Source organism: Rhamphochromis longiceps, linkage group LG8 (assembly GCF_057381845.1).
Source record: "Rhamphochromis longiceps isolate RC_006_pf linkage group LG8, R_longiceps_female_GT1.1, whole genome shotgun sequence".
Classification (NCBI taxonomy): domain Eukaryota; kingdom Metazoa; phylum Chordata; class Actinopteri; order Cichliformes; family Cichlidae; genus Rhamphochromis; species Rhamphochromis longiceps.
In genome coordinates this window covers 26,931,233-26,944,247 of record NC_140564.1, presented here as the reverse complement: position 1 = coordinate 26,944,247, position 13,015 = coordinate 26,931,233, and the positions used below count along the sequence as shown (strand labels likewise).

Sequence of the window (13,015 nt, the reverse complement as noted above, 5' to 3'; positions counted from 1 at the left end):
TTCATACATGCTTTATCTATACTAATAAAAAATTGCAGGAATGCGAATACCACTACCAAATTTATCATCTGCTTTTAGTCACTTCACTGTTACTACAGCTGTACCAAAGATGTTCCCCTTCAGCACTGACTGTTGACAGAGCACTTTCAAATAAAAACAGTAAATTTTGTATTAATTTTATATTTACAGCAGGTTTACAGTTTTAAGACTTTTCAAGTGCTCAGAAAATATATCACCAGTGTCAAAAATGCCATGTCAAGCTAGGTTTTACTAGATGGAACTTTAAAACAAACAGATGTTGCTGTGAAACATTGTTTATTTAGAAAATTCCATCATATTGCACATAAATCCAGTTTAGTAGCTGTCTAAAGGAGTTATTTATATGATGAAAACCTGATTTATAGTAATAAATAGCTTAATTAAAGTAATACCTTTACTTAAATAATGAATAAATTTGTATTCATCTACGTAAATAAGTCATCAGTAAAAACAAAACCCAAAACTTTATATGCTAATTTTATAATTCTGCTACATCTCAAGAAGTCTGTTAATAATAGATTTTATTTTTCATTTTATTTTACACTAAAACAAAATGACTCTCAATGGCAGATATCAGATTCATAAACAATACATTTACTGTATCGAAAACATATGAAGCACTTTTTTATCTGAACAAAATATTAACTGTTAATGTTCTTTGATTAAACTGATACTATTGCAATGAGCTGAAAAATCATAAGCAGAAAAGCAATCAACTACAGAAGTTTGGAAGAATATCTGTGTAAGAGTGCAACTGACCCTAATCCAAAGACATCAAACAAAATGCTATGTTAAGTTTGTTCAAGATGTTTAAGTTAAGTTTTAAAAAAATAATAATAATAAGTAGGCATGTCTTGATGCATGCTCAATCATCCAGGTAAGGAAATGCAAGTGGCAGATGGACACACTGAAAAAAAGGGATTGGCCATCTCTTGAATTTATGTAACCATCTTGCGTGTTCTTGTTGTGTTCTGTTCTTGCATAAGGGAAAAGAAGAAAAGCATAGATGCATTAAATTAATGGACTAATATGTTAACATTCAGTTCATTAAATTTATTTAGCACCTGTTCACAATGCCAGTGATCCCAAGGAGCTTTATATTTTAAGGCACAGACTCTGCACAGAGACATATCTAACGATGAGACATCATCTTATTAGGACATTTTGGAAAGGAGGAAATGTACCACTGGATAAGGGGAATTGCAGGATGAAGAACTGTGAATAGGATGAGATGATAACAGAAATGAGCAGCAGCAAGAAAAGAATCATAAAGCAAAAGATAAAGTATAAATAAGGGATGCTACAGGGCACAGTGATTTTAGGTTAAAACTTTTAAGCAAACTAGAAATAGAAGTATGTTTACATTATGCTAGTAAATTATAAAATACAAAATTAACACATCCCACAAAAGTCAGCTTTATTTCCTACATAAAATTACATGCACAATGTACACAGATGTTACAGATCATTTGAGCTGTCTTTGGATGTCATTGATACATCAAACAACTCTATACAAAACTTGTTGTGTTTGACTGAACATTTTGTGTTTCACAAAAAAAAAAATTTCTGGAAGATACAACTTTTGAACTAATTAAGAAAATAAAATAACAGAGAAAAACTGTAACATCAAAACAAACCACCACAATAAAATCACAGCTTATTTCTCCATTAAACCTCTAGAAATTTAAATTGACTATAAAAAGCAAAGTCAACCACTAAAATCCAACAAACAAACAAATAAAAAAAAGGATAATAATATAATCTTGTTATTATGCCTTTTTCCAGGGGTGGAATATATAATTGGCTATTTGGTTTCAACATGAAGATATTGTGCCACAAGTAAAAGCTGTAACTACAGCTGTCACAAACAGGTATTAACAGCGTTTATCTTAAAGCTAAATAACACATCAGACGTAAATAATTATACAGATATACCTGGATTACATATTACTCTTTTGTCAATATTTGATATATAAGCTGAAAAAGCATAAATGAAAACTGAAAATCTGCAACCAATAGTAACCAAACAATATGAAGTATTCAAATGCAAGAAAATACATTTGATTACCTCACACCATTTACATTTTCTGCTAATGTTAGAAGTTTACATTTTGTCTGGAAAGCATTTATACTGACACTTCAGTTTAAAACAGATTAATTTCACTGTCAGTGCAGTTCCATGTTTCAATTTTGCAATACATGCAGTCAGGGCTGGACTGGAACAAAAAATCGGCCCGGGCATTTTGACTAGAGACCGGCCCACCAGGTATTATAGGAAAAACCATAAAGCCTTTGAATGAAAACAAACGCTGTTGTCACAGTGATGTACACTGTCTTGTTGATATATATGTATCAGTCTAATAAACTTAAACCTACACCATCCTCCCTATTCTGGTATTCTAAACAGTACCCGAAAGTAGACTGCTTGGTCGAGTTAACCTCCTGAACTATCTACAACACATGGTGAAAACCTGAAATTAAGACAGAGAAGACTAGAGGTGAGACATGATCATTACTGAATACTGATGACAGATTTAGATATATTTTCATAAACCATTCATTTGCCACATCAACAAACAGCATGGCAGGGCAAAATATTTTTTCTAACATGGCAACCTTTAAAAAGTGAAAGGAGACAGAAAGACAGGTGAGAAAGAATAAAACTTAATTGACTTTTTGATGGCATTTTACACACAGTACTGGTACAGTATCTAGAAAATGTGGGAAAATACTGGCATCTTATACAATACAGTACACTACTTCTGAAGAAATTATGATGGGACCATAAAATAAATTACTATGTACAATAATGGATTTCTATATATTTTACATCAGATGAAAACGTTTGTTGTAAGATTCAGATAATTATTTGTTAAAAGCGAGACATTTTAAATGAGAATAAGAAAATATTTCTTTGTGCCCCCTCTCCCTGTTAATGCCCTACCTGGGCCCCTGGCAAAACTTTGCTAGATCCGCCCCTGCACAGTTACCAGCTGTCAGCTACTTAGAAAAGGATCCTGGTGTTATTTGTCTCTCAGAAACAGTTCATAACTTCCCTTCAACTCATTTATGTCACCTAAAAGGTAAACCTGTTTCTCCATCACCTGTTCAGCTCTGATGATTCAGTAAGGACATCTCCTGGTTTCATCTTCATGTTTCCCTCTCACCAGATAACCAAACCGACATCATGACCAGCTGCTTTTGCAGCTGTGGCTCCAGCAAACATCAGCTGATACTAGAAAGTAATATTACATAAATTCTAACAACAGCTGATCAAGCTTAAACGTGCTGCTGTTGTTTAGCGCGACATCCGCTGGTTTCCCCTTTCTGGCACAGAGTGAGCGATAAACAAACAAGAGAGAAAACCCAATCAGCTGATCATTGATCAGTTTCATGATTGAAGTAGCAACAGGAGAGAGAGGGGAGAGAATGAGAGAAGAAGAGGCAGCTGTGCAGCAAAGACACAGAAAAACTCCAGCTTTGTGTCTTTTTCATTGTAGCTGAAGTTCGAGACAAACTGCTCCTTTTCAGCTCAATACGAAACGCGTGATATTTTCTCTGAATACCAGACGATTCCGTTTTTTTACAGGAGGGTTGGAAACTCTAATAACTAACCTTACAAATAAAATAAGATAAAACAAGTTCAACATCAATAATATCAAAGCACCCGCCCAGCAGTATATAAACGCCGTCATGCTAGCTAGTACGCAGTACGAGTTATTGCAACTGACTGTAAAAAGTCAGCATAACGAAAATAAACTCCACCTAAGCTTGGTTTATATCTGACCCAGATAGACTGCAGGTCATAACTTCTTACCTGAAGTTCAGTTCACCGCCTCTGCGGGTCTCTGCTCCTCCTGCCTTTCCGTCATCCACCTGCCAGCGTGTTGCATCTGCTGGCCTCCACCACTTGCTAATGTTACTGAATCTGTGGAAGCTCCGCAATAGCCACCACCAAACAACTGAGTTATTTTTACACATCTCCCAGCATCTGGCCAATCCACCACCTTTCAGTGTTTATACCGTTACGGAAAAAACAAAACAAAAAAAACATCGGCCCATAAAAACAAAAAAATCACCATCGGCCCACCAGGCAAATGCCCGGTATGCCCGATGGCCAGTCCAGCTATGCATGCGGTGCTATGAAAAGGTATTTGCCCTCTTGCTGATTTTGTTTTTTGCATATTTGTCAGCCTTACTTCAGATCATTGAACACATTTTATTATTATACAAAGATGCTAATAGAATAAATTAACAAAAGTTAAATACAAATATTTTATTAAAGGGGAAAAAATATCCAAACCTACCTGGTCCCAAGTAAAAAAGGAATTGCCCCAGCTTTTTAAATCATGAATTAACTTTGATTAACCACAAATTTACTAACCAGACCAAGGCCCGATTACTGCCTACTGAATCAAGAAAACTACTGCTGACCAAAAAAAAAGCCTCATCACATATTTGCCAAAAACATGTTGATGAGCCCCAAGAGTTGTTTTGAAAATATTTTTTGGACTGATGAGAGAAAATCAGAAATATTTGGAAGGTTTGCGTCCCATCACATCTGACAAGCTACTAACACAGCACTTCAATAAAATTAACAGGCAAACATAGTTGTGGTAACGTGATTGTCAGAGCCAATAAGTGATATAGCTATGAATGCTCTGGAGCTCAAGCACACTTTGGTTATGCAGAATTTGGACAAAGATCCAAAACACACCCCAACTCCACATCTGAATGTCCAAAAAATTTTAGAGATTACAAGATTTTAGAGTTTCCTACTTAATTTCTAAACTACAATGTTGGCATAACTTAAAACAGGCCATTTATGCTGAAAACCCTTCAATGTGACCAAATTAAACCAATAGTAAAAAAAAAAAAAAAAGAGGCAAAGAGTTCATCTGCATTAATGCTCTTGACTCAATCCCAGCTGTTGTCGATGCTTGATTTTAATCTATGGAAATTTACCCACAGAGATGCACATTAATAAAATAACATGAGTGATAATAATCATAGCGTCTTTGCTTTGGATGGTTTAGTTTGCATCATTAATGAGATATTACTGCTCGATCGTCTTTTGCTTTTGATAAAACCACAAAAGGAGTTGCAGAAAAATAAAACCAGCTACCATAATGAGTAAAACTGAGCATCACATATTGTCTCAGTCTTTGGAAAGTACACATAGTTGTTTTTTAAATCTGGTAATCAGAAATCTTGATCATGTCAGTGTTGCTTTTAGTTCTTTGCTTTTGACTCAGTTCTTTCATACAGCCTGATTATTTTCCTGTTATGAAGGTCTTTCCATGTATTCTTCTCCAAAATGTAGTCATGGTTGAGGTAGAAAATGACTTTGCTCATGTTTTTCTCAACATAGTAGTTAGGATATTTGACGTAGTCGTCAGTCATGAATCCATATGCATCCACCTGAGGAAGACAGAAAGGGGGGGAAAAGAGTAGGACAAATATATTATAATTATATATGTGTGTGTGTGTGTGTGTGTGTACATCAAACAACTCTATACAAAACTTGTTGTGTTTGACTGAACATTTTGTGTTTCACAAAAAATAATTTTTCTGAAAGATACAACTTTTGAACTAATTAAGAAAATAAAATAACAGAGAAAAACTGTAACATCAAAACAAACCACCACAATAAAATCACAGCTTTTTTTCTCCATTAAACCTCTAGAAATTTAAATTTACTATAAAAGCAAAGTCAACCACTAAAATCCAACAAACAAACAAATAAAAAAAGGATAATAATATAATCTTGTTATTATGCCTTTTTCCAGGGGTGGACTATATAATTGGCTATTTGGTTTCAACATGAAGATATTGTGCCACAAGTAAAAGCTGTAACTACAGCTGTCACAAACAGGTATTAACAGCGTTTATCTTAAAGCTAAATAACACATCAGACGTAAATAATTATACAGATATACCTGGATTACATATTACTCTTTTGTCAATATTTGATATATAAGCTGAAAAAGCATAAATGAAAACTGAAAATCTGCAACCAATAGTAACCAAACAATATCAAGTATTCAAATGCAAGAAAATTTATAAAACTGCCATTTATGCTGAAAACCCCTTCAATGTGACCAAATTAAACCAATAGTAAAAATAAAGAGGCAAAGAGTTCATCTGCATTAATGCTCTTGACTCAATCCCAGCTGTTGTCGATGCTTGATTTTAATCTATGGAAATTTACCCACAGAGATGCACTTTAATAAAATAACATGAGTGATAATAATCATAGCGTCTTTGCTTTGGATGGTTTAGTTTGCATCATTAATGAGATATTACTGCTCGATCGTCTTTTGCTTTTGATAAAACCACAAAAGGAGTTGCAGAAAAATAAAACCAGCTACCATAATGAGTAAAACTGAGCATCACATATTGTCTCAGTCTTTGGAAAGTACACATAGTTGTTTTTAAATCTGGTAATCAGAAATCTTGATCATGTCAGTGTTGCTTTTAGTTCTTTGCTTTTGACTCAGTTCTTCGAAACAGCCTGATTATTTTCCTGTTATGAAGGTCTTTCCATGTATTCTTCTCCAAAATGTAGTCATGGTTGGCGTAGAAAATGACTTTGCTCATGTTTTTCTCAACATAGTAGTTAGGATATTTGACGTAGTCGTCAGTCATGAATCCATATGCATCGACCTGAGGAAGACAGAAAGGCAGGAGAAATAGTAGGAGAAATATATTATGATTATACGTGTGTATGTGTCTTTTTATTAAAATAAGAGGAAGGCAGGTTGAGGACAAAGTTAGAGAGGCAAAGGCTATGATGGTTGGGATCCATCAGATTCATCCCAGTTATTCTTGGATTTAAAACACCAAGAACAGTGAAAACGCTTATGTTTCATGAAGGGAAGTATGTGGTGGGTGGCACTGTATTAATCCCAATGGGGCGGACCTTTTGTTTAACTTGCAGAGTAAAAATGTGCTTTTTCATGAAAGGTGTCTTTGACTCTTCATCTTATTTCTGATTCATCTGGGCTGTGTGAGAAAAATCCTGAAAGTTGACTTGCTCATTCTAGAGTTAATTGCCAGGTCAATGCTTCTAAAGCTGTGAATACCAGCAATAAGCACACAAAGTTCAAGTAGTTTTAACTCACTATGTCACAGGTGTGCAGAGCCAAGAAGACAGTGAATGCCCCGTTGGTTGGTCTGACCAAAGACCAGGATGTTTTATTCAGATTAGGTGACAGTAAGAACCTGTGAGTGAAGAAGAAGCATCAATTAAGCATACACATGGGGAAAATGAGCTACACTTCTATGACAGCAGAATAGGCAACCTCCAAATCCCAAACACACTGTAAAAGAACACATGCATAGAAAATTACTCAGTGTAAATTACTTGATGTTCTTCAAGAAGACTGGACTTCAGATCATGCTGACTTCTGTTCATGCTGACATTCATGTCTGAGTTACAATCTTATAACAGTTATTCCAGTGATGTTTTGCTTGTTTCTCATCCTTATTGTTCATTTCTAATAGGAATCCCAACTGTATGGTTGAATTAGCTAACAAGGTTGCATTCCTGGGGTAGAGCTGTAAACAACAAACGGGTGTGGCAGCGTGTGTGGAGTTTCAGAGCGAGTGTGGCTGAAGAGGAGTGCGTGTGTGCGGAGGAGCTGTGGCGGTGACTGTGTGGAAGAGGAAGCATGTGTGTGGATACTCCCCCCCCTTCTCTCCCTGGACCCCCTCCCAACTCACTGCACATATATATAGCACTGAGGTGATCCCTGTTGTAAATAAATAATCTCCTTTTGTTCTCAAAGAAAGAACTGTCTGCGCGTGAGTCCATCCAGTAGCCATGAAAGCTTTCTTCTAACTATTCATAGCCTTTTTAACAAAAATACTATGTACAGGGTGTTAATTGCAGGCTGACCTGTTCCGCACATATCGGAGGAAGTCCTGGTGCAGAACGTAGAAACGACTTTCATTGTATTGCCCTGAATAGTAGGTCCTTGGTCTGGTGAGGTTAGAAGACGAAATATGGCACACTTGTTAGTCACATATATGCCACAGAAGATATTTTGATTTGTAAAAGACATTATATTAGAAAGATACATTTAAATTACATGTCACAAACATTTTATATGTATGCAGGTAAAGCTTCCATGTACACTCAAAATTTGCATTTGTGAAACAAATGGCAACTGGTTGAATTTAATTTGTTAAATTCATGTTGTTTTTATTTCTTTTTTTTTCTATATTATATTATGTTACAGTGTTGACCTAAGATAACAGACTTTGAATAAATTAATAGATTAAATATATATATTTGTATTGATTAATATTTTATTTTGTCCAATTGTTGTATAAATACTGTAAAGGATAATGTATGATAGTACAAATAATCTTAATAACTTTCTCCTCAGTGGCATCATTATGTGTCCCATAAAATAGAAATAGAAAAATAGAAGGTTATAGTGTTTATTTATTTACTGAAAAATAAACAAACATATGTGTTTGGGAGTACAAAACATTTACATCATGATTCAAAAAACAAAACAAAACGTAAACAAATACAGTTGGAGTCTTAATTCCTTAATGGGATAATTGCAACTTTTTGAAAGTGGTGAAAACATTTCTTGATTAATTTTCTTTCTTTTTTTTGCATTTTATACTCACAGTTTATTGCGGTATGGGCCAGCAGAGACCTTTTCTCCTCTCAGAAGAGCCTTTAGCCACTGGAAATCCCTCATCCCCTCTGGAATCAACACATATTTTATACCCTGTCAAAAGGAAAAGGAGAGCCCTTACGTTTATTCTGTGCAGGGAAAATAAGTACGATACAACACTGTTGTCTTTGAAGTTTAAGTACCTCGTCATGAGGGGCAGATTTGTACCCGTACTTCTTGAGCAAGTAAAGTGATGTCGTGATGGAGTGGGCTGTGTGAACGTAAACCGATGTTTTGTTTCCTACATCTTCCTCATAACCCTTAGTGATGGCACCATTCATCCTGCCAGACAAGACAAGAATACATTTTATCAGTTGTTGCTAGCTAAAAGTGCAATACCAATGTCTAGGTGTTGACTACAAATATCTGCCATATATAAACTGCTTGTGGGACAGTGAGCAATTTCATGTGAAGTATCATCATAAAGCAACTCTAATTCGAAACATGCTGGAACATTGTGTAAAGTGTATCAGACTGCAGTTATTTGCAAATCGGATAAACACACATATTATACACAATGGAACACAGAAAAAAAATGTACCATTTTAAGAAGAATATTACACTTTGATGGCACCAACACCTCTTAAAAAGATTTGTCCATATTTACAACTGTGCATCAACTGTCTGTATTCTAATAAACCTCCATAACTATTTGGGAACTGTGGTGTTCTGTGTCATCTCTATCCTATTCATCATTTCACATCTCACAAAGTTATTTTAGTAATTGTAGGGTGTGGACTGAAGGCAGGCCAGTTCAGCAGGTGGAGAACTGTTGTTGAAATAGTTGTAATAGTATGTCTTGCTGAAACATGTAATGAATTCCTTAAGCACTGATAACCATAAACCATAAATAGATAGACATTGTGTTCTCATAGAGAGAAGAGAGAGAAAGACTATAATTTTAAAAAGAGTTTTGTTAGGGAGTTTTTATTGTTTTATTTGATTATGCTTCAAATGTTATGTTATACTTATGTTCACATATTTCACCAGACTCAGTTTTCTGTAGAAACAGGAAGCTGACCCTGTGTCTCTGTGTTCATTTACCGCAAGAGATCAGTACAGAAATACACATCCGCAGAAGTTGACTTGCATTATATTATTCTTAGAAATTGACTTGCAACACACACACACAAACACAGCTTACACACAGACAGCATCAGGACCTGCGTAACAGGAAATGTGATTATATTTGCATATTGACGATGTAACCTATAAAAATAAACGAATACTGCAGTTCGTGGTGTCTCTCTGTCTGAGATTCACCCGTGCCGCACGTTATCAGTATCAAGTGTCTCAGTTTTCTTTATTCACCTGACCGTTTGTTAACTGTAAATCTCTGACAAGTTTCAACTTTCAATTTTTCTGACTAGTTTTTCACTCTGCCTTAGTTACTTTAACCTCCTAGGATCTGGCGTCCACATATGTGGAGATCATATTTTGGCTGGTCTAGACCAAAATACTACATTTTACTCTACAAGGGCCTGATATCCACTTACGAGGACATTATGCTGTCACTATTGAATCGATATTTAAAACACATTTCCTCATATGTGGATCTCATTTTTGTCAAAAACAAAAATCAGGAAAAAAAATACAAATCAGCTAATTCTTTGTTTTTACATTTATCTAGTCCCAGTCAGCCCAAACAGCAAAGAGAAATTAAAAATGGATGCTATGAAAGGGTTCGGGTCTTAGGAGGTTAAATGATTTTGGCCACCTGAGGGTCCAAACATCAAGCACAATATTGATTTGTGGCCCTCTCTCTTGTAGAGATTTCTCTAGACTGTATGGATCTTTTTATGATATTATTCACAGTAAATACTGCAAATTGTAAACATTGTACTGTAAACCATCACCCCTAACTGGTCACAGTAGATGGATATTCTGTTAAATAGGACATTTTCCCTTCAGGAGGGGTCCTTGGCTTGTTCTCTGTATTATTTTAGCATCTTTACCTTACAATAAAAAGTGCCTTCAGATGATAGTTGGTATATGAAAAAATTAATCGAATTGAATTCAAATAATGACTAAATTATTTTTCTATAGAAACAATGATGTAAGTCTAGGAACCTTTTATGTTTTTTTGTTGAGGAACATTTTTCCATAATTTGTAGACTTGGTGTTTTGTATGTTGTTGAACTGCTGTCCATCTTCTTCAAGATGCTCTTTTTTATACCCAATTATGTCACTGACCTTTTTAGTTAGCTGAATGTTCAGCTAGGTGTTTTTGTTTTGTTTTGTTTTGTTTTGTTTTTTTTTTGGGGGGGGGGGGGGGGTAGCCCTACTTCATTTTCCTTGTTTTTACCTGTTCCAACTTTTTGTAGTTAGAAAATAAACAAAAATGTTGTTTTTGTGGAATTTTATAAACATTTTATTTAGATTTTTTAAAATCAATACAAGAGTTTCTTTGATACGAGATTTATATAGCCATAGACTATATATAAAGGTTGGACATCGAAAGAGTAAAGCCAGTACGGAAGTGAATGAATATGGAAGCCTCCATTCTTCGTGAATGACAGCAGTTGTACAGAAGTCTATGATAAAAAACAACCGTTGGGTCCCCTGCTGTCTAATTTCTACCTCTCACGAGTTTAAAGTGTTACTGAATACAAAATAAAGTTAATTTTGTAAATTATGGTATGAAAGTAGGGGTGGGTTTTGATGATCGATTTATCGATTAAAATCGATTCTAGCTTGGATAACGTGATATCAATTCATTAAAATCCTGAATCGACTTTTTAATATAAATTTAAACACCAGAATCTCAGGTTAAACCTCACAAAAAGCTGCAGGTTTCATCACTCACCAAACAATATTGACCAAACCAGCAGCAAAAGAAGATCCAAACTAGGCTTCACTTAAACATCGTCGTGAATTCCCTCTGACTTTTGCCGTTTTGCTTCCACCATGATAAAATCACACTTCATGCACAGCTCTCTCTCGCTCTCAGTATACTTCAAGAAGAGTTTCTGTTTTCTGATTATTCGCTTGCTTGTTACGCAAAAGTCTACCGTTGTTTACAGCGCTGTGGGACGCTGTTTTTTTTCCTTTTACTTACTTCCAAAAAGAAAGCCTCATTTCTGCTGTTCAATACTGAACAAATTTAAACTTTAAATTATGCAAAATTGCAAAATACTTAGCTCTGTCTCTAATAAAACCTCTGTAACTTTGCTCTGCTTCAGGTCAGCAGCATCAGGTAATGTTTATATGTTGATTAATGATTTTCTTTCGTTTTTGATCTACTGCAGAATATTTTTATAAAATCCCAGGTCAGGAAAATCACCTTCACGTTTTTCTTTGTTTCATCCTCAGCTACTTAACAAGTAACATCACAGCATCTGCTGTGATGCTTACACCTTTGATAAAGTCTCGCAAGTGTCAGTTCTCTTTTTATAGATATAAAAATATGGAAATGTACTGATGCATGATCTGAATTATAATTTTTCTGACTGTCTGAGGCAAAATTTCCCCAATTTGAATCGAATCGTGAATCGAATTGAATCAAATCGTGGATCGATTTGGGACCTTGTGAATCAGAATCAAATAGATTCTAGAAATCAGTGACGATACCCAGCCCTATATGAAAGTCACAGAGAAAGATAAAGCAGTATGCTTTACACTGCTTTATCTTTTCTACACTTGGCCTAGTGCCTGTCAAACAAAGCCAAGAGGTTTGCTTGGGTTTTTTTTTTTTTTGTCTTACCGAAAAACGTAATCATGGCCATCGATTTCCACCCCCTTCTTTGAGCCGTTCAGGATTCCTCCAGTACCTACCACAGCACAGCGCACGCAGCCATCACCACCTGGTTTTGGGAGAAGCAGTGGCTCTTTTGGCTTTGGAATCAGCTTTACTGAATCCATCACATCTGCAAACCAAAAGTTGCTGTATGAGTAGAAGAGGTTTGTTAGTTTGCTTTTTTTTTTTTTGACTGTCCCGTTTGGATCTTTAGCCATCAGAATTGTTGTCTGAAGGCCAAGAAAGATCCCAAGTGGATTTACTTTACCAAGTGGATCATCATGGCCTTGCCATATTGGTCCATTTGATTGACCTTTATTATAATTATGTATTTATTTTTATTTTCGTTTTTTAAAGACGGGACAGACATGACTGGAGGATAGGACAGGGAGAAAGAATGAAGGAAAGAGAGGGAGAGAAAGAAAAATAGAGAGGAGAAGAGATGGTGAGAAAGGGGGGAAGAAAAAAAAAAGACAAAACACCTGGATCAACTGTATGGAGATAAAAAACCAGAAGAGAAAACAAACAAACAACAAAGAGCAAC

The 13,015-nt window shown here is 35.4% G+C and overlaps 1 protein-coding gene across 1 annotated transcript; it reads right to left on the bottom strand.

The window, feature by feature from the left end:
• Positions 1-5,544: 5,544 nt before the first annotated feature.
• Positions 5,545-12,596, bottom strand: LOC146663875 (alpha-N-acetylgalactosaminide alpha-2,6-sialyltransferase 1-like). The gene is made up of 6 exons (XM_085415333.1): positions 12,439-12,596; positions 8,879-9,017; positions 8,686-8,789; positions 7,940-8,023; positions 7,164-7,263; positions 5,545-6,705 (listed from the first exon to the last, which is right to left on the bottom strand). The coding sequence occupies exons 1-6, from the start codon at positions 12,594-12,596 to the stop codon at positions 6,517-6,519; spliced, it is 774 nt and encodes a 257-aa protein (XP_085271459.1). The 3' UTR covers positions 5,545-6,516.
• Between the last annotated feature and the right edge of the window lie 419 nt (positions 12,597-13,015).

Coding starts and splice junctions, on each gene's coding strand:
- LOC146663875 (XM_085415333.1), bottom strand. CDS start 12,596: ATGGATTCAGTAAAGCTGATTCCAAAGCCAAAAGAGCCACTGCTTCTC. Junction 8,024..8,685: donor GGCCCATACCGCAATAAACT/GTGAGTATAAAA, acceptor TAACCTCACCAG/ACCAAGGACCTACTATTCAG. Junction 6,706..7,163: donor CTCTGCACACCTGTGACATA/GTGAGTTAAAAC, acceptor TGTCTTCCTCAG/GTCGATGCATATGGATTCAT.